General features: G+C 36.5%; 1 protein-coding gene across 1 annotated transcript; it reads left to right on the top strand.

The window, feature by feature from the left end:
• Positions 1-113: 113 nt before the first annotated feature.
• LOC139979894 (phosphopentomutase-like) lies at positions 114-25,345 on the top strand. Its single transcript, XM_071991091.1, has 16 exons — positions 114-497; positions 1,473-1,572; positions 3,117-3,184; positions 7,389-7,477; positions 8,535-8,619; positions 8,847-8,954; positions 9,815-9,987; positions 11,016-11,139; positions 11,866-12,127; positions 12,579-12,655; positions 15,111-15,204; positions 16,018-16,147; positions 16,999-17,098; positions 18,445-18,531; positions 19,206-19,339; positions 19,903-25,345. The coding sequence occupies exons 1-16, from the start codon at positions 426-428 to the stop codon at positions 20,003-20,005; spliced, it is 1,806 nt and encodes a 601-aa protein (XP_071847192.1). The 5' UTR covers positions 114-425; the 3' UTR covers positions 20,006-25,345.
• Positions 25,346-25,804: the final 459 nt, after the last annotated feature.

The raw sequence follows: 25,804 nt of genomic DNA, 5'->3' as shown, positions 1-25,804 counted from the left end.
TGTATCATATATATGTCATATTTTGTTATGATATTTACATACCAGATGACCCCAGATTGCCAGGGTACGAGGTAAGGTCATGCGTTTATAGTAAATGATGTCATACTGTGTAGGATATATGGAAAGGCCAGCAACGTTGCACGCTATGTACAGTTTTACAAACGTGTTAATGAAGATAAGCAAACAAGTTAGTGTAGTATCTCTGGTGAAGTAGGCCCATATTAATTCTTTGTTTGCACAAACGTGTAACACACACACAACACTGCATATAAAGTGTGGTTCGAAGGGTCCAACATTTTATTTACAGTGAGACGTGGAGCTTGGCCCGGAGTAATTGCAGTTGGAAAACTTCAATGCAACTCCAAGAACGATTTGTCTATACCAAAGTGCCGTACAACTAATAGTAGAAGTACCTTTTTCACGAAATGGAATTCAAAGTAAATACAGGGGATGAAGCCCTGGACACAACTATAAGACAGTGGCTTAAGTGGGATAAGGTAAGGACAGCAGGTAGCTTTTTTTCTTCAAAATAAATCTCCTCTTCATAAAAGAGACTTCCCTTTACACAGAAGCAATAACGAGGTTGCATCTACATCGGTACTCAGCAATAGACTGGTGTCCATCTCGCAAAGGATGATTAGTGACATCATCAAGTCATGTGTTGCATATTAAATCTCTGCTAAGTACCTAGATGTTTCCACTTCGAAATTGACAGCAGACGTTATTGAAATCAATTCTGGAGGCAAAGAGTTCTAATCTATATTTGTAATCATCTGTTTTGCAGCGAGGTTGGATGAACTTAGCTTGATTGAGTTGTCTAGTTGTACGAGATGGCTTCTTAATGTAGGAACTAGGATGGGATAAGATAGCAGTCTTTCCATTAATTGCTTTATGAAGTACAGATAATCTGTTGCTTTTCCTTCTGATATGCAATGGTTGCCACTGGAGGTCAGTCATAATCCGAGTAACTGTACCTGGTTTACGTTTGTACTCATTCTTGACCAATCTCGCCCCTCTTCGACTGGTTACTGATATTCGTTGTTCGTAAAGCTCTTTCACCTAGGGCCTACACCACAGAAGGTCATGGGATTGGGAATGAAAGTTTTAGGTTTGCATTCAATCATACATTAAATCTCATAAGGCTTTTTTCTTCAAGTTTCATTATTTTAGTACAAGTAGTCATTGTTCCAGTATTTCATGGAAACTATATATGTCAAAGCATAAAAAAACCCAACAACAACAGAAGACATGTAAGAAGTATTGTAGAATGGCTAATGAATGTAACTAAGTGAGGTCAGAGGTAAAAATTGACCTTCCTTGATTTTTTTGGTTCCCAATAATTCAATGTGGAACTTGTTTTACATTATAAGTGTAAACTGGAATACAGTATGTTATGATAGAGATAAACAATACTTTATAAGTGTTTAGTACATTATGCATTATTCATGGTTAAATCGTCTTTTCCCTTTTAGTATCCACCAACACGCCAAGAGGTTGTGGACTTGTTGGATAGGAAGGATGTGATAGAGCTGAAGAAAAGATTTGGAACGAGAATAGCATTTGGAACTGCAGGTTTGTATACTAAAAATTATTGAAAAATGTTTTGAAGATAATAAATTTCTTTTCTCCAACTGGTATGGCATATGCATCTAGTGATAAAGGTAGGTTGATACATCTTAAAGGCATTGAAGACTCGCCTCAAACCGTGTGCGGCCATCTGAAAAAGTTAACTCACCGTTGCTTGCAAGTGACATTTTGTTCGTGTCGCTACAAAATGCAGACAGTACAATAATGAAACGTGATACCTTGTTATATTTAGCTGGACCTGAGATGTCCATCCCTGTATTGTTTGTACAGTGTGATGTGGGTATTGACCGCAGCTGTATGTACTGACTGTACACTAGTGTCTAATTACTGATGGTAGCAAGCTGTGTGTGTATTTCCTGGGATCGATGGTGGTGTCTAACACTTCTGTTACAACTCGTTCGAAACTAGGTCAGATTACCGGCATTGGACGTTTCTTTTTGTGCGAGTCTTCGCACCCTTTAATTGTGCATACCATGTATCTTCCCAAGGAATAAAGTTCTAGATTGTACTCGAATTCCAGAAGAATACATATGAATTTCAGGTGATTTAAGATCATTAGTGCTGGAGATTTAGTCAGCTTTATAACACTGAAGGTACAGTCAATCTAATAACACTGAAGGTACAGTATAGCACTTCAGTCTAGTTACTAACATTGAATATGTGTAGTCATTCTCATAATACTGAAGGTATATTCAGTCTTGTAAGACTATTGTTGTAGTCAGTCTCATAAGACTGAAGGTATGTACTGGAGTCTTGTAAAACTGAATACAGTATACATAGTCATTCATAAAACACTGAAGGTATAGGACTTCTGTCTAGTTACTAACATTGACTGTGTAGTCATACTCATAACGCTGAATATTCCATCTTGTAATACAGTAAAGGTGTAGTCATCCTCATAACTCTGAAGGTATAGGACCTTAGTCTAGTTACTAACATTGACAGTGTGGTCATCCTCATAACACTGAATGTATTCAGTCTTGTAATACTGTAAAGGTGTAGTCATCCTCATAACTCTGAAGGTATAGGACTTAAGTCTAGTTACCTACATTGAATGTGTGGTCATCCTCATAATATGCAGTATTGCAACACTGCAAGGTGCATTCAGCCTCATAAAATTGAAAGTATAGGATTTCAGTTTACTAATATTAAATGTGTAGTCATCCTCAAAAACACTGAATGTATTCAGCCTTGTTACATAAAGTGTAGGTATAGGACTTTAGTCTAGTTACTAACATTGAATGTGTGGTCATCTTCATAATACTGAAGAATTTTGGTAACAAAATTTATGAAAGGAAAAATGAGGCATGTGCAGAAAAGTGATATCATTATGATGTCACCTCCTTTCCCATGAGAATCATTTCTGTGATATGACCATAGAGCCATCTTAAAATAAAGTAACCTTCAAGCGAACATCCACAACTAGCGTTCATAGTATTAGAGAAATTGAATTACTGTAAATTTTAACTGCATTAACAAGATGCAACTAAAGTAAAGTAACAACAACCTCCAATTTATTTTTATTTCAGGACTGAGAGCTCGAATGGAAGCTGGAACAGCAAGAATTAATGACCTTATTGTGATTCAAACAGCCCAGGTTAGTTAGTAACTCATACAAAACTACATATATCAGCACAGCTGTAAAAGATGGCTGTAGTCTCAACACTGAGTGTTAGCTCAGCGGTTAACGCCGGTGCCTTTCAATCATAAGGTCCCGAGTTGGAGTCACTCCAAGATTAATGTATGTCGTCCAGTTACAGAGTTGTTGACAATTGACAATTCATAATCATGGACGTTAAATATGAATGTGAGAGACTGACTTCGGTCAGCTTGCGGCTTTGATAAGCCAATGATGGCTTCTTCGCGAGTTCCTGCTTGCAGGAGGATCTAAACTACATACATACATCAAGTTTAGTGGTGATACAGTATGTTATAATCCAAGAAAATGAAAACAAATGTTTCTTTTAATATTGTGATTAACTTTTAAGGTTCTCAAGATATTTACCTCGGTTATTCTAAATCTCTGTAGTTTCATGCTCCTTTAAGACTACATTGGTGATAGCATTATCCCCTCAGTGCCTAGCCTAAATGTTAATGATTAATCTATTGTTTCTACTAACTCAACAGAGGATGTTCTTTAAACTTCACGTAAACAATGGAACATGTTTAGAGGACTTTCACTATCATTTATCCTTGACAAATGTGTAATGTATATATCGTAAACATGTCATTCGAGATCATAAAGGGCTTATGTTTTCCTGTTGAGGTTTGTGTTGCATCTGAGGAAATGACCTAATAGAGTAGTCCATAGTATTAGACTAAATAGTCCAGTCACTTTAACTGATGAAGTTCACTTCCTTAAAGTTTACTTAAAAGTACAACCTGAAATGATAGCAGTGTGGTTTATTGTCTAGAACATATCCAAGTTACTTATGAGCTAAAAGTTATCCTTCAAAAGTGGCTGGAAAAAGTTTAGGTGGAATTTTCGACATTATTTGTCTCTCTAGCCAATTTGGGCGCAAAACATATTTTAAGAATGATTTCATCTGTCGCAAAGATCCAATACCGAATATATCACATACTTAACACAGTTTATGATATTATTTTTAAGTTAGATTAATCAAAATACATACATACATACTGTACATACACAGTGTGTATGACAGTTGTTACAGCGTATTGAGACTCTGTACACACAGTTCACATACTAAATCGATAAAATAATTAATGAGACAAATATATAAACAAGGTTAAGACAATAGAAAACAAGATGAGTCATTAAATTATGTATAATAAAGAAAGATGAGTTCTAAGTTGGGACTTAAAACAAGCAAAGATGTGTAAAAGACAACGTGCAGATGGGCAGGGCATTCCACAGACTTTGGTGCACTTGTAAATACAGTACTGTATGAAATGCCCTATCACCATCAAAATTAGATTCACCCAATCATGGTTTATTGGGTCAATTTGTTTTATGTGTACAACAACACAGTACAATGATATATATATATTATGAGTACAGAGGGATGGACTTAGGTGTTTCGAGTATTAAATGTCCAGCTAGAGCAACAAAAGAATGAAAGAAACCTCCTGTTATATAACGTATTAAACTACAAATACTCCCACACTCTGCCACTGATACTTAGTTTCATTAATTAAACTGTCAGGTTTTGGTTTTTCTAACTATCTGGAATGCTCTTCCTCATTCCTTTCCCAACCTCTCCCCTGCTCCCTACCTCCTTCCCCCTACACCCTCCACCCTCCATCCTCCCTCGTTAAGATGGAATGGAAAGAAATGTCCACTGCAGGTCTTCAACCAATCGCAAACATGTTTTTTTTTTCTCGAAAAGTTGGTCACTTTCTGGAGAGATCCCTGAGCTGCAAATAAACTTATTTACTAAGCCATATTGTGTGAAAATTGTGAATTTTTCAAATACCTGTATATAATGCTGTGAACCGTTTTAAATCAAACTTGCAAATTTTGCTTTTGGCCTTTGCTTACCCTTTCAACTCTCCTGCTTCGTCTATGTTGTTTATTTGGTTGATTGATGGAATGATTTACACTACATACATACATGTGTACCATCTGTCTTGTGTATGAAGGGGTTGACTGTTGTTTGCTACCCTTACTCTAGCAGCTTTGAAAGGTTATCTCTGAAGTAACCCCATTAAAGGTCTCCAGGAGCCACGGGAAGGATGTTTTAATTTACACTCATGACACAGAGACCCTTTCTTTTCTATTTTCTATTCTACCTAAACAAAGTTCAGATTTTATTTTTCATTTTATAAAGAAAAACGAAACAAGATTTCGGCCAACCACAGTTGTCTTCATGACCTTCCTACATATATACTTTAATAAGTAGAGCTTTTATAGTGTAATATGTCCTTTTATTGTATTGTTTTGAACTTTCAACTTATGAGCCATAAAGATCGTCTGTCAATATTTACTTCCAAGCCAACCTCTCCCTCTGCCAGATGTCATCAATATGTTGATCATGTGCAGCATTACGATCTGGATTAAAGTATCTGCCTGTCAGCGGTCTAAGCATATGGTTGCTTTATTATATTAGTACAACAGTTTTTCTCTTATTTACGGGCAGTTTCTCCCTGTTGCAAAGCAATATCCAATCAAGATTAGCTCAGGCCTACATTGCTTTAAATAGCAGAAACCGAGCGATTATCTTCTGATAATTTGCATATGAAATATTGGGCTGAAGTTGTTATTATTGTGAGCTTATTGACTATGTATTGATGGTTGTAAAGTAGTTTGATTGAGAAGAAATAGCTAATCCGTATAGCATTTGTATAAAAATAATGCATGATTTTGTCTTGGTGAAATGGCCCGAGGCAGGAATGAACAATAAGAGGCATGCATTAGGACTTGTCTCATGATTTAACCAGCTGGTTTTATGGACTAGTTTATTATGATAATTAATAAATGACTATTCATATAACTGACATTAATATGGCTGGTTTCCACCCACTAACAACACAAGTGGCTTCCAGCTGTATACACACATGGTTCTAGATGGAGTGATATATGACACATGATAATTAAATATGGATTAGTTTATTATAATATTTAATAAATGACTATTCATATAACTAACATTAATATGGCTGGTTTCCACCCACTAACAACACAAGTGGCTTCCAGCTGTGTACACACACGACTCTAGATGGAGTGATATATGGCGCTTGATAATTAAATATGATTAATTAAATATGATAATTAGGGTACATGTCCACCAAACCAAAATATCTTTCCACACATTGTTTTTGTGTACAGTAGTGTCAGTTCAAATTATGGTCAACGTTCATTCAGTACTTACAGGTACGACACTTAAAACACAAAAAAGTAATACTAGAAAATACTACAGAATGAACACTTTGCTATTTTAATTCTACGACAACGATTGACGGTAGTGATTGAAGATGCAATTAAATAAAGTACACGATTAGGCCCGTGAACCAACGGTTAGTAATTCAGAATTAATTTATGGGCTCAGTACATACACAGAGGGACAGGAAGACAGACAGACAGACATACTAACAAACAGACTGACGATCACAGTGACTTCTCAGGAGCACTGACTCAAACCTTATTCAAACTGTTTTCAAACAAAAGCATACACATTAATGTAATTAACAACTTTGTTGTGAATTTTATTATTCACTGAAGTACTGAACATTGATTGATATTTCAAGAGTCAACAGATTGACAAGAACCATAAATATAATATGTGATAGTGTCATGTTATTGTAGACATGTCCATCAAATAACTGAATTGATAATGCAGATTTCAGGTGGTCTGTTTAAGTACTTAAAGTACATGCCTTTGAACTTTGCCTTTGAAATTAAGCTCCAGGTTGTTACATTTGGGGGGGCGGGGGGGGGGGGGTTGGCAGGTCTACATATATCTTAAACTAAAATACCCACAGCGCCGTTGCTTCTTGCCACTATTCCTACAGGAGAACACAGGGCTGGATTAATATCATCAGCGATAGGACGTCAGATATTTCCCCTCGGTAAACTGTAACAAAGATTCAACATGTGTACCTACAGTATTCAGTAGTAATCCTTGTTCCTACTACTTCCTGCTGAATTAGTGTTTATTTCAAATAGTTCCTTCCTGATGTTGGTTGTTTACAATTTGATTGACTATCGATATTGTCAACGCTCTTACATGTCAGTTAAAGTGTCACCCCTGTACATGATATTATTTGTATCACATTTGCAGTGATTATGTTTTGTTTTGTTTTGTTTTATATTTAATAGATCTGAATTTCCTTTATTTCAGGGTATCCTCACCCATTTGCTAGCAGAGAACAAAGACTGCAAGAATACCGGTATCGCGATTGGATATGATCACCGGCACAACAGCAAAAGGTAAGTACAGAAATGTACAAGTTTCTCTCTGTCAAAAATTTCACTCCAAAAATTATTTCTACGTCCACCAATAAAAATAAAAAAAAATTAAAAAAATGTCTACGTCCGCCGAGAGGATATTTGCAGTGTTAACATCAAATGACTTCCCTTTACTAAATCTGTTTCTTCTCAACTACACAATCCTCTAACGAGTCTCCTTATTGGCAGATAAAACATGATCTTGCGAGCACATTGACTGGACATCGTCGTTCAAAAGTCACGACAAGGAGCGGCCATTTTGTTTGATAGTCTGTGCTGTCGTAGTGACACATGAGGCCTTTTACTTTTTCTTTATTTTCATCTAAATTTTCGAGGCTTTTACATAGACTGTGTTGGCATGGAAACAAAGTACGCCAGTATGCGAGATCATTTCGATGACTCCAGAACAATTAGATTCAGCATTTTCAAAACCAATGTCCATTACAGGAAAGATTGCAATAAATCAAGAAACACATAAGAAATTGAAGCGTATGTGGCTGGATGATGTCATATTTAGACTTGATCAAGTCTCCAGTCTCATTTGTAACATTGAAACTATTACATCTCCCCATTATTTGAAATCAGATTTTGTCTTAGATGTTTTGGGAAGTTGTTCATTGCAAACATCTCTGTCACTTATAACCATAAAGATGGTGTATAAATGGGGACTTGCGAGGTGACTTGTAAATATAGTTGCATGCGCCAGTTTGTGGCTGCACCCTATGGGAAGTCCCCCAGGGGACACGTGGCTGTGGTGCACTGTGGTACCCCAGGAGAGATTGTTTGAATTGTGCACACTTTGGTGTGCAGGTGTGACAAGTTACCAATGACCAGGGTTAAGCTCAGCGCGGCGAAACTTTATTGTAAGTTGCACTATATAAAAACTGCTAATCATTAATTATTATGATGATTTGTAATTGGTTTAAAGGAGATACAAACTTTGTAGACCTCCTTTTTAACCAACCCTAGTCTAATCTTGCTTAATTTAACCCTGGAGATCTTTTTGTCGACATCGTTTCTGCCGTGATTTCTTCCACAGATATGCAGATCTGTCGGCAGCTATCATGGTCAGGGCAGGTGTACCTGTCTATCTATTCTCACACACATCGCCAACTCCATTTGTGGTGAGTTTTATTACATTAATAGCAATGTTCCAATAATTATGCCAAATTGATGATTAGCCTCAAGTTTCTGAAACTTGAATGATAAAGAAGGCTGCACAAGCACTGCATGCTAAGTTGTCATGAACGGTTCACACTCGTAAATTCTGACGTCTACACATCCAAACCGGTTTATCATCAATTTTTGTTAAGTTCTTAAATTGATTATTAGTTTTCCCTTAAATTGACAGGCTTATGTCATCAGGAAGAAGAATCTGGCGGCCGGTGTCATGGTAACGCCCTCTCATAACCCCAAAGGAGACAACGGCTATAAAGTCTACTGGGGAAACGGTGCACAGGTGAGGAGTCTTATTTGTCCAAGAATATATCGCGTTTCGATAAGATTAATATTTCGTCATCCTGTTTCCATTACTGGACGTTAATTTGTGTAGTTTCTAAAATGAAAAGATCCATAATAATGGACTGTCCTGTGTATGTAAAATAAAATATTCATATTTATGGAAGACAAATATTTTCATATTCTACTAAATATGTTTCATAAAGGTGTTGGTGATGGTACTAAATCAGCTATTCATGTCAACTTTGTTGCCATTTGATTTGTTGATAAATTGACATTTATAGTCCTGCGAATGCCTTCACTTTCTGATCTGGCGTGTATTTATCTTTAGACAGTAAATCATTTCACCTATTGCTAAGGGTATTAGCTGCAGTTGTCCATGCTAGCATGTAGCTTGTTTAAAAAATGATTGATTGATGTTGGGATATGTGTAAGTTCCTTTGCTTTTCCTTCTAAGCTGGTGTGAAGTTTTCTGTGTCGGCCATTCCACCTCCTTCGTAGGGTATTGCTTTGGTTGTCGTTTCTGGGACGATTCAAGCACATAAGGATTCCTGTTAATTGTCATTACTTTCCTACATGGTATGAACATATCTTTGTTGGTCATTCCACCTGTTAATAAGGGTATGCTGCATTTTTCCAAGCTAACAAGTAACATTTATTAGGTATGTCTGTTGATGAAGTGATACTGATGAATTTCAGTACTTTCCTGTCTAGTTTTTATAATCTCTGTAGTTCATTCCACATGTTGATAACGGTATCGGTGCAGCTATCCATGCTAACAGTTATTAGGTATGTCCATTGATGAATAGATGCTCATGAATTGCACTAATATCTTGTCTGGTGTTTAATGTATCTCTGTAGATCATTCCACCTGTCGATAAGGGTATTGCTGCAGCTATCCATGCTAATTTGGAACCCTGGCAACATTCTTGGGATACCTCTATCCTCACAGATAATGCCCTGGTAACAGATCCTTACCAAGAAGTCTTTGATTCTTACATGAAGGATATTACATCTGCTATGTGCCTACACAGGTATGTATATATTCTCTGATATATCTCAGTTGGGTTGTGAGAGCGTGGTGGCCAATTGGCTAAGGCGTCGGACTCGTGATCCAAGGATATCTGGTTCGATTCCTGCCTATTTCATTACGTTGTGTCCTTGGGCAAGATGCTTTATCTTACTTGCCTCTCTTCACCCAGGGGTTAAATGGGTACCTGTGATGTAACTTGTCATTGGGCACTGGAGGGATTGTCTCTGGGACAGGTTATCATTGACCAGGGATAATATAACGCCTGTAAAGCGCTTTGAGACCTATCGCTGGTATAAAGCGCTATATAGAAAGTAAATATTATTATGCAATCACCAGCATAATCATGACCTGGTACCAAACACGTTTTAAAAATGTACTCTCTGTTTGTTCAGCAACCTTGTTCCTAAAAGAAAGTAAATATTATTATATTATTATGCAATCACCAGCATAATAATGACCTGGTACCAAACACGTTTTAATAATTTACTCTCTGTTTGTTCAGCATCCTTGTTCCTAAACTCACACTTGCTGCATTTAATTTTGTATAAAAGAATTAACAAGCATATTTAATATAAAGGGAAATGTTATTATTATATACTTTGCCATGCAAGAGAGAGTACTTGTGCCTATGTGAGAAAGTTCTCTATCAAGAGTGTTACAAAAACGAAGTGGGGGAGTGGGTTGGGTGTGGAAAGAACAAAGTGCGGGAGTGGGTTGGGTGTGGGAAGAGAACGAAGTGGGAGGGAGTGGGTTGGGTGTGGGAAGAGAACGAAGTGGGGGAGTGGGTTCGGTGTGGGAAGAGAAACAATGAATTCTAGACATTAGTGAGTTTCCTTTAATTCATTATGTTGTTAGCAACCTAGTTAACTTGTAAATCAAGTACCAAAGTTCTGTCACATTCATAGTTTTCTTACTCCAACTGTAATAACTGCGAAAAGATTCAACTGCACAGGCAAGCTATGCTCTAACATGTACAAAAATCATGTCTCTATGGCTGTTTATCGAAGTAACATTAAATCTTTTTTTCAGAGAAATTAACGCCGAAACTAAATTGAAATTCACCTACACAGCCATGCACGGTGTGGGAACGCCAGCCTTCAAAGCCATGTTTCAAAATTTTGGATTCAAGGAATTGATTCTGGTCAAGGAACAAGTGAGGATATTTTTTTTTAGGAGAATCGATGGTGGCAGGATTATGTCCTTACAAAGGAAATGGAAAATAATAATTATCTGTTCATTTTTTATTAACATGTTTCCCACTTTGGGGGCAATAGTTTCTCAAATTATGCAGAAACAAGGAAACTTCACACACAAAAAGCTGGAATATATATATATATATATATATATATATATATATATATATTTTTGGGGGTGGGGGTTGGAGGGGGGATTTGATGACCTGATAGTATGACTTTTCATGAGCATGAAGAATTCAACTACATTGTGACCTAACTGTTAAATATTAGTGAGTAGCTCATTTCTCTAATTTAATCATTGCCATCTATTTAGGGATTCAATTTTAAGCCACATTTCCAGAGAAATGCATAGTTTGGGATCAATACATAGTGCAAACCCAAACTCCCTTAGTGTACTTGGGACCTTGTGCGTTTTTGCTGTTGCACATAAACTTGTGTTCTGCACTACTTATTTGGATCCTAAAATAATTTTGTGTTCAAAAGTTTGTTTAACCAGTTTTGGAAGACTCTGAAATTTTGTCTCATATAAGATACCATGATTCCTAGAACCTGCCATACATCGTAGGACTTGTACAGCAATTTGACACATTCTGCATACCGATTTGCAACGCGATATTTGATGAAAGATTCGATACAGTGAGATTTCACTTATTTTAACCGCTTCTCTCGCCATCTCTCTTTAGGTTGAAGAGGATCCCGAATTCACGACCGTCAAGAACCCAAATCCAGAGGAGGGCAAGAGCGCCCTCAATATCTCATTCAAAACAGCGGATGAAAACGGAAGCCGGGTGATTCTCGCCAACGATCCAGATGCCGATAGGTTAGCCGTGGCGGAGAAACTGGAAGACGGCTCCTGGAAAGTGTTTAACGGAAACGAGCTAGGTGCCCTGCTAGGGTGGTGGATACTGGAATGTTACAAGAAGAAACAACAGAGCCATTGGAACGGTAAGTGACACTGCATATCTGAATGTATGTATTTGTATGTACGTATGTATTTTAGATCCTCCTGCAAGCAGGAACTTGTGAAGGAGCCTCATTGGCTTATCAAAGCCGCAAGCTGACCGAATTCGTCTCTTACATTCATATTTAACGTCCATGATTATGAATTGTTAATTGTCAACAACTCTGTAACTGGACGACATACATTAATCTGGGATTAACTTGAACCAGGGACCTTATGATTGAAAGGCACCGGCGTTAACCACTGAGCTAACACTCCATGAATGGACAACAAGCGCGGTTAAACTGCATTTTGTCTGAGGATAATGTATTGTTTCAGTATTATTGTGAATTGTTTTTTTTTCTATTTTGTTTTTTGTTCTGTGTATATTTCTTTTGTTTTCTTTTTTGTATCGTTGCTTGTTCATTTTTGTTTTTCTTTTTCTTTTTCATGCAGATGTCCATATGTTTGCCAGTGCTGTTTCTTCTAAGATGCTGAAACACATTGCGGAGAAAGAGGGATTCATATTTGAGGTAAAAAATCATTCTTTTATAATCCTCAAACATTTGTCTGTTGTGAATAAGCTTTGAAGAGTAAAAGAGTGTTAAAGTGATGTTAATTAGTATTATTTTCATTTAAGTATTTTTTTCTCTCTATTTGGCTGTAGAAACTTTTCCCTTTAACTCCTTCCTTGGACATTGGTTTTTCTTTTTTTTCAAACTTCTTCTAAGAGGTATCAGTTTTTTATTTATGAACCAGAGCGCAGAGAATTTCATTGTGACACAAAGACGAAACTCACTGAAAATAGTTGTGGATGTCATACAATTATTTGCATCATTTGTGGTTTATTGGAAATTCTATTCCATGATCTAGGTTATTTATCTCTGATATCAGCTGTTTTTGATGTATTGGTCTATATTAAAGTTTAATACTTGTCAAACAAAGGGTTTTAAGTAGTGTTGCTACGATAATCGTTTTCAATATCGGTATCGGCCGATATTTGCAATATCGGCAGCATATCCGTATCGGTAAAATTTTGCCTAATTGCCGATAACAGCAAACCAATATTGAACTTTTCTTTTTAACAGCAGAGCTACTTCTTTATACTTGCAATGATCTGTTAATCTGCCCAAGACGATTCATTTCTTTAGCGTCAGTTAAACTCAGATTCATTTTCGATTAATATCCATGGAAACCTGACCCTCCGTAACCTCTAAAAACATGTCTACGACGAGCGAATATAACCAATGACCTTCGTGAACCTTGGCCTACACACAGCTTTAGTGCAGCATATACACAGTACTAACCATTCATTTTCTCAAAGGCCTCCGTGAAAACCTTGAACATGATGTATAACTGCACAGTTCAGCAGTGTTGGAAAACCTTGTTCAATTTCCCACGAACACAAAATACTGAAAACTTTTTTATTTAAATTTTCACGAAACTGATAAATTTTAAAATGACAAGTTAGAGTACCTATATAATTATATAAAACGAAAAGAGATTTAATCTGTCTTTCAATCTTTAAAAAGTGCAACTTACAAAACTTCCGATATCATGAAACAAACAACGTTCAGCAAAGCCCTGTTTCTAGACTGCCTAACAATAAATAGCGTGCACTATGCGTACATTTTTACAACTGCAGTGTTTAACCCTGTACCCAACTACCACGGTACATGTGCTGCAAATTTTCCCAGGTACCTTCCCAAAGTAACTGTGAGCTTATCCCCTGTGTAACACCTGCTTGTTAACATTTTTTGGCACGTTGCCAGGGAACTTTTTAGTTACGTGAGATCCGTAACCGCCGAGGTGGTTAGGCTATTTGCTATACACTTAACTATAGTAGGATATTATTTTTTCCATTTTTTGGGGAATTTTAGAAAATACTTTCTTTTCCCCCGCTTAACAACAGATGTGTTCTTACGGTATATTCATAAATGGATGCACTAGAGCCTTGTTTACATGACATTAGTTGCATTTAGTACGATATGCCAGTTTTGCGTGAATTTTTCGAGAGTAAAATTGCTCGATCTTTCGTAATATTTGAAAGGTGTACCACCTTACTTTCCGTACACAATTGGTCATTTCTCTACTGATTTTCAGTTTTTTTTTTCTATACGGTCCAGTGAATAAGTTGCACATTGAGTATAAACTCAATAAATTATAACTTTTACATTGTGATTGACAGTTCGTAACCTAATTAAGATGCAATTTTGCAAGCATACGTTAACACTGTAAGCAACTTGTAAGTCTTTACGATGTTAAGGCTCACATTTACTGCGTCCAGTTTATTTTGTCTGTTAAAAAATATCGGTATCGTATCGGTATCGGACCGATATTGGGATGATAATATCGGATATCGGCCAAAACCGATATTGGTGATATCGGCGCAACACTAGTTTTAAGTTTAAACATTTCTGTATTATGATTCCCACAATGATTATTCCAGTAGTCGCACGACTCCAGGATACACCAGTTTCTGTCAGTTTAATCAGCGTATATATAAGGAACTGTCTTGTTGTACTAATCTAAGAGGGGTTTCAGCTGGTACATTTGTATTTGGAAACATAGGAGTGTATTTGGAAGCTAGGAGTGTTAGCTCAGTGGTTAACGCTGATGCCTTTCAATCATAAGGTCCCCGGTTCGAGTCACTCCCAGATTAATGTATATGTAGTCCAGTTACAGAGTTGTTGACAATTCATAATTATGGATGTTAAATATGAATGCAAGAGACTGATTTCGGTCAGCTTGCGGCTTTGATAAGCCAATGAGGCTTCGCGAGTTCCTGCTTGCAGGATGATCTAAAATACATGACACTACTCACTGGATATTAATTAGTCTGATGGATAAATTGTTTAGTGCATTTTTCTTCGTGGGGGTCGAAGGGGGGGGGGGGGCTATTGCTATGGTTGAGTACATTTATTCATGTAATTGCTTTGGAAACTTAAATTTCATTTCGAATTTTAATTTTATATTTTCTTGTTCCAGGAAACACTTACAGGACACAAGTGGATGGGCAACAGAATAGATGCATTAATGAAAGAAGGAAAGACCTGCTTGTTTGCGTATGAAGAGGCAATAGGTAAAATGTGCAAAAAGAATAAAGAAATATTTAATTCGTTCAACGATATCGGTATCGTAAAGTAAACCATAAAGAAACCAACTATCTCAAATTTATAGAACCAGTCCAGCCGATAACTGTACATTTTCTAAGTGAAACATATCATACGGTCATTGGAAAGTCATACATATTTTATGTCCTGATTTGGTTAGTAATGTCATTACAATTGAAGAGGTCCATAAAAATGCTCTAACTTAAAATGCAGTGATTTTCTTGATACAAACTAGGTATTATTTTAGTTTGAAATAACAAAGTATGAAAAATGTAGAATAAATTCTACAGAAGACATTGTCACTATTAAAGTAAAAAAACCAACAGGTTAAATGATCACGCTGCATGAATTCAAGTTCCTGTCGCCTGCACATCTACTATGCTGCTCTGTGTGTTTATCTGTATTTGTGACTACACTCGCCTGCATCCATGATGATCTTTGGCAGTATTTACTTGCATGCATGACAATGTTTATGGTTCCATGCACCTTCCTTGTTGCTATGCCTACATCAGTGGCTGTCTCGTCCATGCTCATGATTGAATGCGTTTCTACTCATTTCCTACGTGTATGCCTGTATTGGTTCACGACCAATCTCCATGTTTGACTACCTGCGTATTTATGATTGCCTGCATATCTGATCCTGTTTGCCTGCAGCACTGATCAAGCTTGCCTGCACCTCTGATCATGATCGTCTGTACCTTTGTCCATCTTTTGTTTATCCATCTATCTACATTGATCTACGATCTACGATGATAATATTTCGCCTGCATTTCACCCACCAGGTTTCATGTGCTGCACGCAAGTTCTTGATAAAGATGGAGTCAGTGCTGGTGCTATCATCGGTGAGATGGCTGCTTTCCTTGCCACCGAAAACAAAACTCTCGTTGCTAAGCTGGATGAGCTTTATCAGAAGTGAGTTGAAACATATTTCTCTATATACAAATATTCAGTGGTGTTTTGAACAAAGATTACATTTGTCAGTCATATTTTGGCCAGGCACTACTTGGAGGAAATAACCTGAAGATCACAAGGATCATGCTCATTAACTACAGCTATCCCCCTCCCCTTCCCCTCCCCCTCACCCTCACCCACCCCTTCCCTCCACCACCGATCCATAGAAAAAGTGTACATGTAGAAGTTTAATTTCCAGACAGTTGACAATTTCCCTTCCAGTCAGGTTAAAGGTCAGGTAAAGCCGAACCTCAACAAAAGCCAAACCTCAATAAATAGCATAGGCGTAGGAGGCTGCAGCCCCCCCGACCAATTTTTTTGTGAAAATTCGGGCAAAATGCTGAGAATTTTTCGGGCACCCACTGAAAGAAAAATAATTTGCAATGTGTTTTTCAATGGTTAAACTTATATTATTTTGAACACTGTAATGACTTCCCCAATAATTATAACCAATATGGAAGGGTAGTGAAAAAAATGGTATGTAAAATAATGGTATGTTATTGGCATGTGATGTAATAACTGATGAATGCCTGTATGACATGCACATTAACTTGTTGAACGCGCATGGAAAATGTTGGTTATTTTTTTCGGGCAAGTCGTTTCAGCCCTCGAATCAAATTAGGCTCCTACGCCTGTGATTAATAGTATGAATTGTTCAGACGAAGGCAGATCATAATCAACCTAATTGATCACTCCTGACTATGATTAGTGGCTAGTTTCTTGGGTTGAGAACCTCTTGTCACTGAATATTCAGAATCGGTCTCGGTCATTGTGTGTATAATATCAACATGATTGATCATTCCTTTTTCCAGGTACGGCTATCATTTCAGCTCAAACTCTTACTACCTCTGTCATAACCCCGACACGACGAAAGCCATCTTCGAAAGAATAAGGTCTATGGAGGATGGATCTGTGAGTCGTCTTGTTCTTATGTTTTGCTCAGGAAAGGGTGAGGGCAGGGGGAAGGAAGAGTAGGGGGGGGGAAGACAGTGTGCAGAGTAATTCAAAGGTGTGGTGAGGGTTAAATTTGTATATCTCCACACCACTTGTTGAGGTAGTGGCAGGAATCTCTATAGAAGTGGTCAATCTGATATAGCATTAGAGAAAGGCAGTTGTAAGAGATAAGGTTTTCAACTCATCAATTCTGCCAGTGATTGTGTATGCAGTTCCTGTCTGGTATCACTTTCTACTTGAAAAGGACAAGAAAAGAATTAGAAGTTTCTTGAAATACTGCTCAAATATATTTAATCTCAACTATGAAAGCCTGGTTGGTAAAGTAAACACTGCTGCTAAAAATGAATTCATAAGACTAGCTAAGACTATACATAGTTCTAAAGATCACCCACTTCACTCCGGGTTGACCTCTCTGTGCAATAGAACCAACAAGTACAATCTACGTAATCCTATGATCTTGCCAACTTTTAGAATTATGCTTTTTAAGAACTCATTTATCTACAGAGCAGCCATTTATATTCAAAATGGGTTTTTAGAATCTATGTTATAATCCTTTTAGTCTTTCAAACTTCTAATCCTCCATCTTATTTCTTATTTGTTCATGTTTTCATGATTGTACATTTTTACGTCTTTTATGTATCATTATCATTATGTGTCCTATTTATAAATTTTGTAATTTATACTGGGATAAAGAAATTGAATTGAAAAATTGAGAGGCCCTATGGTCATTGAAGCAGACTCCCATGTGGGGTGGGGTGGGGGGGATGTTAAAAGTCAATCGGTGCCATCTGAGGCTTATTGTAGACTATAAATTTCGGTCTAGAATTAGGTCTAAATGCAGTTAGTGGTTTATTTTCTTCTCGACTGAATGTAAACAAGTCCCCTGACTGACATTTTTCCTGACTCGCTATGAAAGTGTGGTGGGGGAGGGGTGAAGAGACCCTGGCCCCGGTATGGGGATGAATTAGGTTGACAGGAACACAGTTAATCCATCCCTTATCTTAAACATGAATGGCAGACTGGCCCTTCACAGTCAGTATATTTGCATCCTGGTCGTTCAATTCAGGCTGTAGCTTTTGCTTGCGCATAATACACCTCCTTTTGACGATATAAATTCTTCATTAAGCCTTATTAAGTTCAAGCCATCGCATGTGCAACATTTTCGTTGTGTGTTTCCAATCTCTATGCTATTTTCTGAGTTGACAGCCTGACATGTCGATCACACATTTATTGTGGAAGTACTGAGTCACTGCCGAGCCAGCCTACAAACGTTAGTAACGTTTTTTTTGTCCCTTCCCCTGCAGTATCCATCGCAGGTCGGTGGAGTCAAGATAACGGGCCTCAGAGATCTTACTACTGGATATGATAACAACCAGCCTGACAATAAAGCAGTGAGTAGAATTGAAACCAACTGATTGTTACTAAAAGGTTCTAGAAATATTAAAACCCCAAGGCCCATCCTTCTATAGCTTCTTGTGATTCACTGTAGGCGTCCCCGTTTCATTTTATTGTTCCTCACAAAAGATATAAACAATGGATAAGAGTCACAGAAAGTCTTTAATTCCCCAGTTCTGGTTTCCATTATTCAATTACTCATTATTTTACTAATGATTTATTAAGTACTAATTATTCATTTACCAATATGAAAAGATGTGTAAAAGTAAGAGGGCCTGACATTCCGATCCCAGCAGGATCTTCTTCAGAGGCTGAACGACAATTTACAGTAACAGATGGGACAAATACACGCACAGAATACAGACAGGTTAATGAGCAGGGTGAACACAAATGAGATAGATGTAAAAGGATTAGTAGACAAAACATGGAGAGAAGAAAGAAACATGAAAAGATATAAATGTTAGAAAAAACACTTCTGTTTACCAAATTCCCACTTTTAAGTCCCATGGATTAATTTCAAATGCCATCTCAGTGACCTTGGGTGGGGGGGGGGGGGGAGACATGATAAAATAAAAAATTTCTGCTAGTCATGCACGGTTGCAGAACCGTTTAATCGAGACCAGTTCTCATTTGAGGTTTGTCTTCGTCTGTTTCGTTTTTCCGTTTTTAGATTCTTCCTACCAGTAAATCTAGTCACATGATCACCTTCAACTTTGAGAATGGATGCATCGCGACGTTGCGTACCAGCGGCACAGAGCCCAAGATTAAATACTATTCCGAAATCTTTGGTGACATGTCAGTCAGGTATGTCCTGGGAATTTTTTATTTTCTAACTTTCCTAAGAAATATTAAGAATAGAAAGTTACAACCCCTCCCTACCTGGCTAGGTTGTATGTATCTTTGCAAGGAATACACACCAATGGCCTAATAGGATAGGAAAACTACAGTATTGTACTCCAACAACTGTTACTGTAGCGATCACTCTATGTGGTGTGTAGTAGTATCAAGAGTATAAATGATTGGATACTTCTTTAAACTTTCCTCTTAATGTTTAGATGCAATATGTTCGATGTAATCTGTTGGAAAAGACCAAAAAAGTTAAGGCGCTCCTCTCGAGTGGTAGTGCCTAACTTAGTAAACTGTAAAACACTTTGTTTTTGTTTTTTTCTGGGGAAAAGGAGGATACGCAACTCTTTAAATCTGAAGTGAAATGTCTTATAATGGATCTGTATTGTGTGCAGAATTGTGTGGAATTGTGAGATCTTCAGAAGTGTGAACAATATAAACTAGAAAAGTAATTTGCATAACTCAAGGCTAACAGGAATCTCAAATGTTTTATCAAGCCCATCTCTTGCCCTTTCTTGCAGTGGTAAATCCAGCTTGGAAGTAAAACTCAAGTCATTTGTGAAGACCTTTGTGAAGGAGCTGCTCCAACCCGAGCTGAACGGCCTCGTAGGCAAGGAGGACTAACCAATCCTACCGTTGCATAACAACCTCTTGCATAGAGTTCTACGATGATGAATATTCACGTTATCAAGCTGGTGAACTTTGCATCTTGGAGAATGATGGGAGAGTACTTCTTCCATAGTTGTCATGTTCCATCTAAATATAGTAAAAAAAATATCTATGTATAGCGTTATATCTTTATTTTAATTATTACTTTACAAAGATGAATTTTGTAATTAAGAGTAAAATTTTATACATGCAAAATTATATATAATGCAGAATTAACACAAAATAAGGCAATATAATGCAAAATTACACAAAATAAGAAGTTCCTTGTCCTTCAGACTTCCTCTTAAACTGCAGCTTTCCTCATGTGTTACTTATTTTTACTTGAGGAAAAGTCAAAAGTGTATATTTTCTGCTACAAATATACTTAATCTCTATTGTCCTAATTCAGCTGTGTTTAAGTTGTTGATTGTATATTAGTGAAAGATATGGCAAGTAACCAATAGCAGTAGAAAGAGTTACAAATTCACCAGCAACATTGATGTCACACCTTTCCAATGGCAGTGTTCCATATATTACTCATTTCTTCAGTTAAAACAGGTAAAAAATTTCAAGTCTGAAATTGACTTTCTAAAAGTGTCATTTTACCGTCCTGTTCATAGAGTTCCATTAAGTTAGATGGTTATGAAGTGATTGTGGACAAAAACAGTTTCCTCGTTAAAAAAATGCACATGGGAACATCAGAAATTTAAATTTAAATTTAAAATTTGATTCAAAATTTAAAATTTAATTTTTTTTCTTCTAAAGCTGTTGGACAAGGAACAGATTATTTTGGTTATTATTTGATAACAGTAAGAATCGGTCACAAGAGACTAATAATTTATGTGTTGATATTAAATATCAGAAAAATCAAAATGTTTATGATAGAGATATAAGGCAAACTATTGAAAATGTTGCATCAACTTGTTTGGGTTTGATGCTGGTGCTTGCTAACACAGAGATTCAACTGAGTAATCAACTGCAATGTGCCTGAATCTTGCTTCCTGCAGAGAGTGAGTTAGTGTGTACTGATTAAATCAATTGAGAGAGACGAGTTCAACTCCATTCTCATCCGACAGTGCCTTCGTCTAGCTTCAACACCGACAAAATGGTAGAATTGTCGCTGTTGTTAATTTTATGACCATTTCCGGTGATTTTCCTAACTTAAGTTACGGCACATATTTGTTTTGTCAAAATGTCACAAGTTTCTTTTTTGGGGGAGGGTGAGGGGGGGGGGGGAATTGTCATTTGTTTAGAAATGGATAATTTGGCTTAAGACTTGTTTCACAACTTCAGTTTAATTGGAACAGTCCTGACCTAACAACTTCCATGTATACAACCTGAAAACCGAAACAGCTGAAACGTCATGCTCATTCAAAACTCTCTCACTTTTGCTGAGACTATTATTTTTATACTTAACGGTACTATTGCCTAACACTCTTTAATATGGGTTTGAAAGCATTTTTCAGCCTTGCATGTGTTTTGGGAGAATTTGTTTAAAATGTCTAATTAGTCTGTTATACTTTGCTTGATTAAGTATCAACTGTATTTTGTTGTTGTGTAAAATGGTCTTTTCTGATGAGAACCAGTCAAAAGATTTGAATGGAAACATTTTATACCGACATGAGTTTAGTCCATGTTGAGTCAGTCACATTGGTGAGTTCAGTCAGTGGTTATATTGGTTTGATTTAGGCAAAGGTAGCCAGATGCAAGTTACTTTGAAGGCCACTACTTTAAAAGAAACCAACGATTCAATCTTTTTATACAAAAATTTGTAGAGATGAAGTGAAAATACTCTTTTGTTTTTAATTGGTCTGTTATACTTTCCGTGATCAATTATCAAGTGTTTTTTTGGTGTTGTGTAAAATGGTCTTTTCTGACGTGAACCAGTCAAAACATTTGAATGAAAACATACAGACCTGAGTTTTGTCCGTGTTGAGTCAGTCACATTGGTGAGTTCAGTCAGTGGTTATATTGGTTAGATTTAGGTAAAGGGTAACCAGATGCAAGTTACTTTGAAGGCGGCCACTATTTTAAAAGAAACCAACGATTTAATCTTTTTATACAAAAATTTGTAGATGTGAAGTGAAAATATTCTTTTGTATTTAATTGGTCTGTTATACTTTCCGTGATCAATTGTCAAGTGTTTATTTGGTGCTGGTGTTGTGTAAAATGGCCTTTTCTGACGTGAGCCAATCAAAAGATTTGAATGAAAACATTTATACGGACATGAGTTTAGTCCATGTTGAGTCAGTCACATTGGTGAGTTCAGTCAGTGGTTATATTGGTTAGATTTAGGCAGAGGGAGCCAGATGGAAGTAACTCTGAAGTACACTTTTTTAAAAGAAACCACCGATTCAATCTTTTTATGATGGTATTATTCCTTGAGATGAAGTGAAAATACTCTTGTATTTTTAATTGGTCTGTTATACTTTGCATGATCAAGTATCAACCATCTTTGGTTGTTGTTGTTGTTGTTATGTAAAATGGTCTTTCCTGACATGAGCCAATCAAAAGATTTGAATGAAAGAAGTTTATACTGACATCACTAGTTAAAGAAACCACCGATTCAACCTTTTTATGATGGTATTGAAAAATATTTGTAGAGATCAAGTGAAAATACCCTTGTGTGACCTCAGGAATTGTGATAGTCAAGCATGTAGTTTTTATTATTTAATTGCTTAATTATTAGCAGTCAAGCCTGCGAATTACTTACAAATTATTTTTATTTGCTTATTGAAAGGCTTGCAACCTTCCAGATTCATTAAGAAATGGGTGACAGTCACATTACGAAAAATATGTGATTCACAGTTCAGATAATTGTGTCTGGCTAGTATTTTTTTTTCTTTTTTGTTGCGTAATGCCAGTTAGTTTCAAAAATGGAGGATTTGCTTTTCCTGAAACTAAATCATTTTTTACTTTTTGCAGCGGTTGTCACTTTTGCTCTTCTAAAGAATCTATGCCAGAAATCTACCTATTTGCCATTGTAATTTGTTAATCTTCCGACTTATACCAAAGAAAAGAAATTCCTTTTTATATTTCATTTTTTCGTATTAATCTTTTTCCCTTCATATGAATCTGCTTCTACTGCTGTTTTAATTTTCTTTTTTGTCACAACAGTATTTGAAAAACGATTTAGTTGACTTTATTAGTAATGAAGTTCCCTTTCCTATCATGAAATATATCTCACATTTAAAATTGTTAAATATTAGATATTTCTGTGAGAATGAAATGAGGGGTATTTTCAAGATAGTAAAAGTGTTCGTTTTTGGTTACAAGCTGAGAACCATACAACTTAGAAATTGGATTGAAAGTAACAAATCAGTGCAGATTCTTTGGGTTTTCAGGGTAAATTGGTATAGTTGGTATGACCTGTCTAAACATGGTAAATATTTACAGGAGATCCCACTACTAGGGTAATACACAAAATTATTAGTTTATTCTATATGAATATTAAACAACCTGTTGTCCATTATGCCAGTTTTGGTCTACAGAAGCAGATACGAGCATCTATTTCAGGGCATATCTTTCCAAAATTGCAACAAAAAAACTTACATTTATTTTACCAATTTAGTAGATTCTTAGCCATTTGGGATGTTAGGAAACAGAGTTCAAAGGTTATCTAGACTTGTAATTGTGGAGGATAAATGTTGCCATTTGTAGCCCTTCCTTATGCACATTGAATTTAATGTCCCAGTAACCTGTGACATTCTATGCTAATACAGTAAGCTCTAAATATTCATTCAAACAGCTTGTTCAACAAGTTTTCGCAAACTTTCTCAGACTAACTTTCTAAACAGTTTCTGTTTTCTCAAACTGTTTCCTCAAACTGTTTCCTCAAACTGTTTTCTCAAACTCTTGGTATGAAATTCCATCTCTTGGTAAATGATTCAGGTATTAAATGTTTTTGCTGAAAATATGATTTGTTTACTTTTGTATGAATGTCGTTAAAACTGTAATGAAAAAAGGTGCTTGTAATATTATAAGATATGGCAATCATGCAAGGTTATATATTTGGAATCATTGAAATTTGACCAAGTGGATTCTGGGTGCATGAATTGATTGTCAAGTTTGATTGAGGGGTAGCTTTTACCTCATGAAAATTACACTGTTATGCAGTAAGGAAACATTTATGTGATATATCTCCCACACACCTCACTTACAAAAATTGAAAAAAGAAAGACCCCTCATAAAGCACTGATGTGAATATAGACTTAAGTTTTTTGGAAATTTTACAATTTCTTTAAAAAAAAACAATTAATTAGAACATAATTAAAGTATGCGTGTATTCAGTTGTACAACATTTCTAGCCAACACACTTTTCCACATAGGATTAAATTTCCAGTTTTGACTCAGTTTTCTCAGTTCACTGTTGAAAATAAAACTTTAGACCTATCATGTTTCCAAACTGTATGGGTTAAGAGATATTTATTATCAAAATAGCATCAAAACTTTATAGATATATAATATAATACCTGGTATTAAGGGTGTAAGGAAGTCCGAGGCATAGAAAGTATATAATATGGCAGAAATGACAAATTGATTGTTTTATCTCCCTTTTCTATACATCATTTGATATTAAGAAAAGTTTGTCATTTTTAATTTCATATAGATATTAGCTCTTCATTTGCCATAATTCAATCCAAAATGCTGCGTATATGATATAACATAGCATTAATGATTTATTGTACCTCTTCTTCAAAATATGAAAAAAAAAGATGAAGGTTATGTATTCCTTTAAAATGTACTATTTAAAGTGTTAATTAATATTCGGTCATATAAATGAAGATGCGGTGCTTCGGTATCCCTACTCAATTGCTTTGTTCAGATGGTCCATGGGTTGTTTTAGTTTTACCTTTTTCTTATCCTAGAGAGTGGCTAGAGAACTGAAGGAGGAACAACTAAGTTGTTCCGTTCTGAGATTTGTGTTTCTGACAATTTTCTTGATCTTTTGCCTGTGCTAAGAAATTGTTAAGAATACAAAACTCATCACTCTGTTATGGAATGTTCTTTTTTTTGTTGTGGTGATTCTAAGTATATGTATTTTTATGCATGTATTGATGTTTTATCTGTGAGCTGCTAAAACATGTGAAAAATTAGCAGTGCGTGTGTGTTTGTGTGTGTGTGGAGGTTTTTTTTTTTTTTGTGAGTGTTTTTTTTTTTATGTGTGTGTTTGTTTGGGGCAAAAGTAAAATGTAAGAAGCAAAGCAGAAGTAGGGATTGAACCAGGGACCTTGTGTTCCAAAAAATGTTTGTCTTCCACCAGACCATAAGGTGGGCTAGTGATTTAGCTTTCAATAAAAATATTTAAACATCCAATTGTGGGTACTTAGTATGTTTTCCTTAAAAGAGTTTTCCCCTTCGGAGGGAGGGGGACCTTGTCAGGGGGAGGGGGTCCGCGCAACTCACCTAGTCCGCGCTGGAACCTTGTCAGGGGGAGGGGGTCCGCGAAACTCACCTTGTTCCGCCGGGGGGGGGGGTTGGGTACCAGACCAACCTATCCAGCGAAGTCCTTTTGCAGCGATTGCTCACCTAGGACTTGAACCCACACTGGCAGGATTGATCAAATGATTCATAGGTAGCGGAGCTACCCATTACACCATTTTGGTTCCCAATGGAAAAACTTCGTTCCTTATATTTATACTTCCACCTTCTCCAAACATCAGAAAAGTAAAAGCCTTAACCTGGAATTGAACCGCAGATATGGCATTTATCTGACTCTTTGCGTTTCAGAGCACTACCAACTGCGCCACTGTAACTGATGAGAAATAATGCTCG

This window comes from Apostichopus japonicus, chromosome 14, assembly GCF_037975245.1.
Source record: "Apostichopus japonicus isolate 1M-3 chromosome 14, ASM3797524v1, whole genome shotgun sequence".
In the NCBI taxonomy this organism is placed as follows: domain Eukaryota; kingdom Metazoa; phylum Echinodermata; class Holothuroidea; order Aspidochirotida; family Stichopodidae; genus Apostichopus; species Apostichopus japonicus.
The sequence above is the reverse complement of the archived record's forward strand: the minus strand, read 5'-3'. Positions and strand labels throughout refer to the sequence as shown.

Bases quoted from the DNA above. Each gene is read 5' to 3' on its own strand.
- LOC139979894 (XM_071991091.1), top strand. From the start codon at position 426: ATGGAATTCAAAGTAAATACAGGGGATGAAGCCCTGGACACAACTATA. The intron at 9,988-11,015 runs GTATGTATATAT...TCTTTTTTTCAG, and splicing joins TCTGCTATGTGCCTACACAG to AGAAATTAACGCCGAAACTA. The intron at 12,128-12,578 runs GTAAGTGACACT...TTTTTCATGCAG, and splicing joins ACAACAGAGCCATTGGAACG to ATGTCCATATGTTTGCCAGT.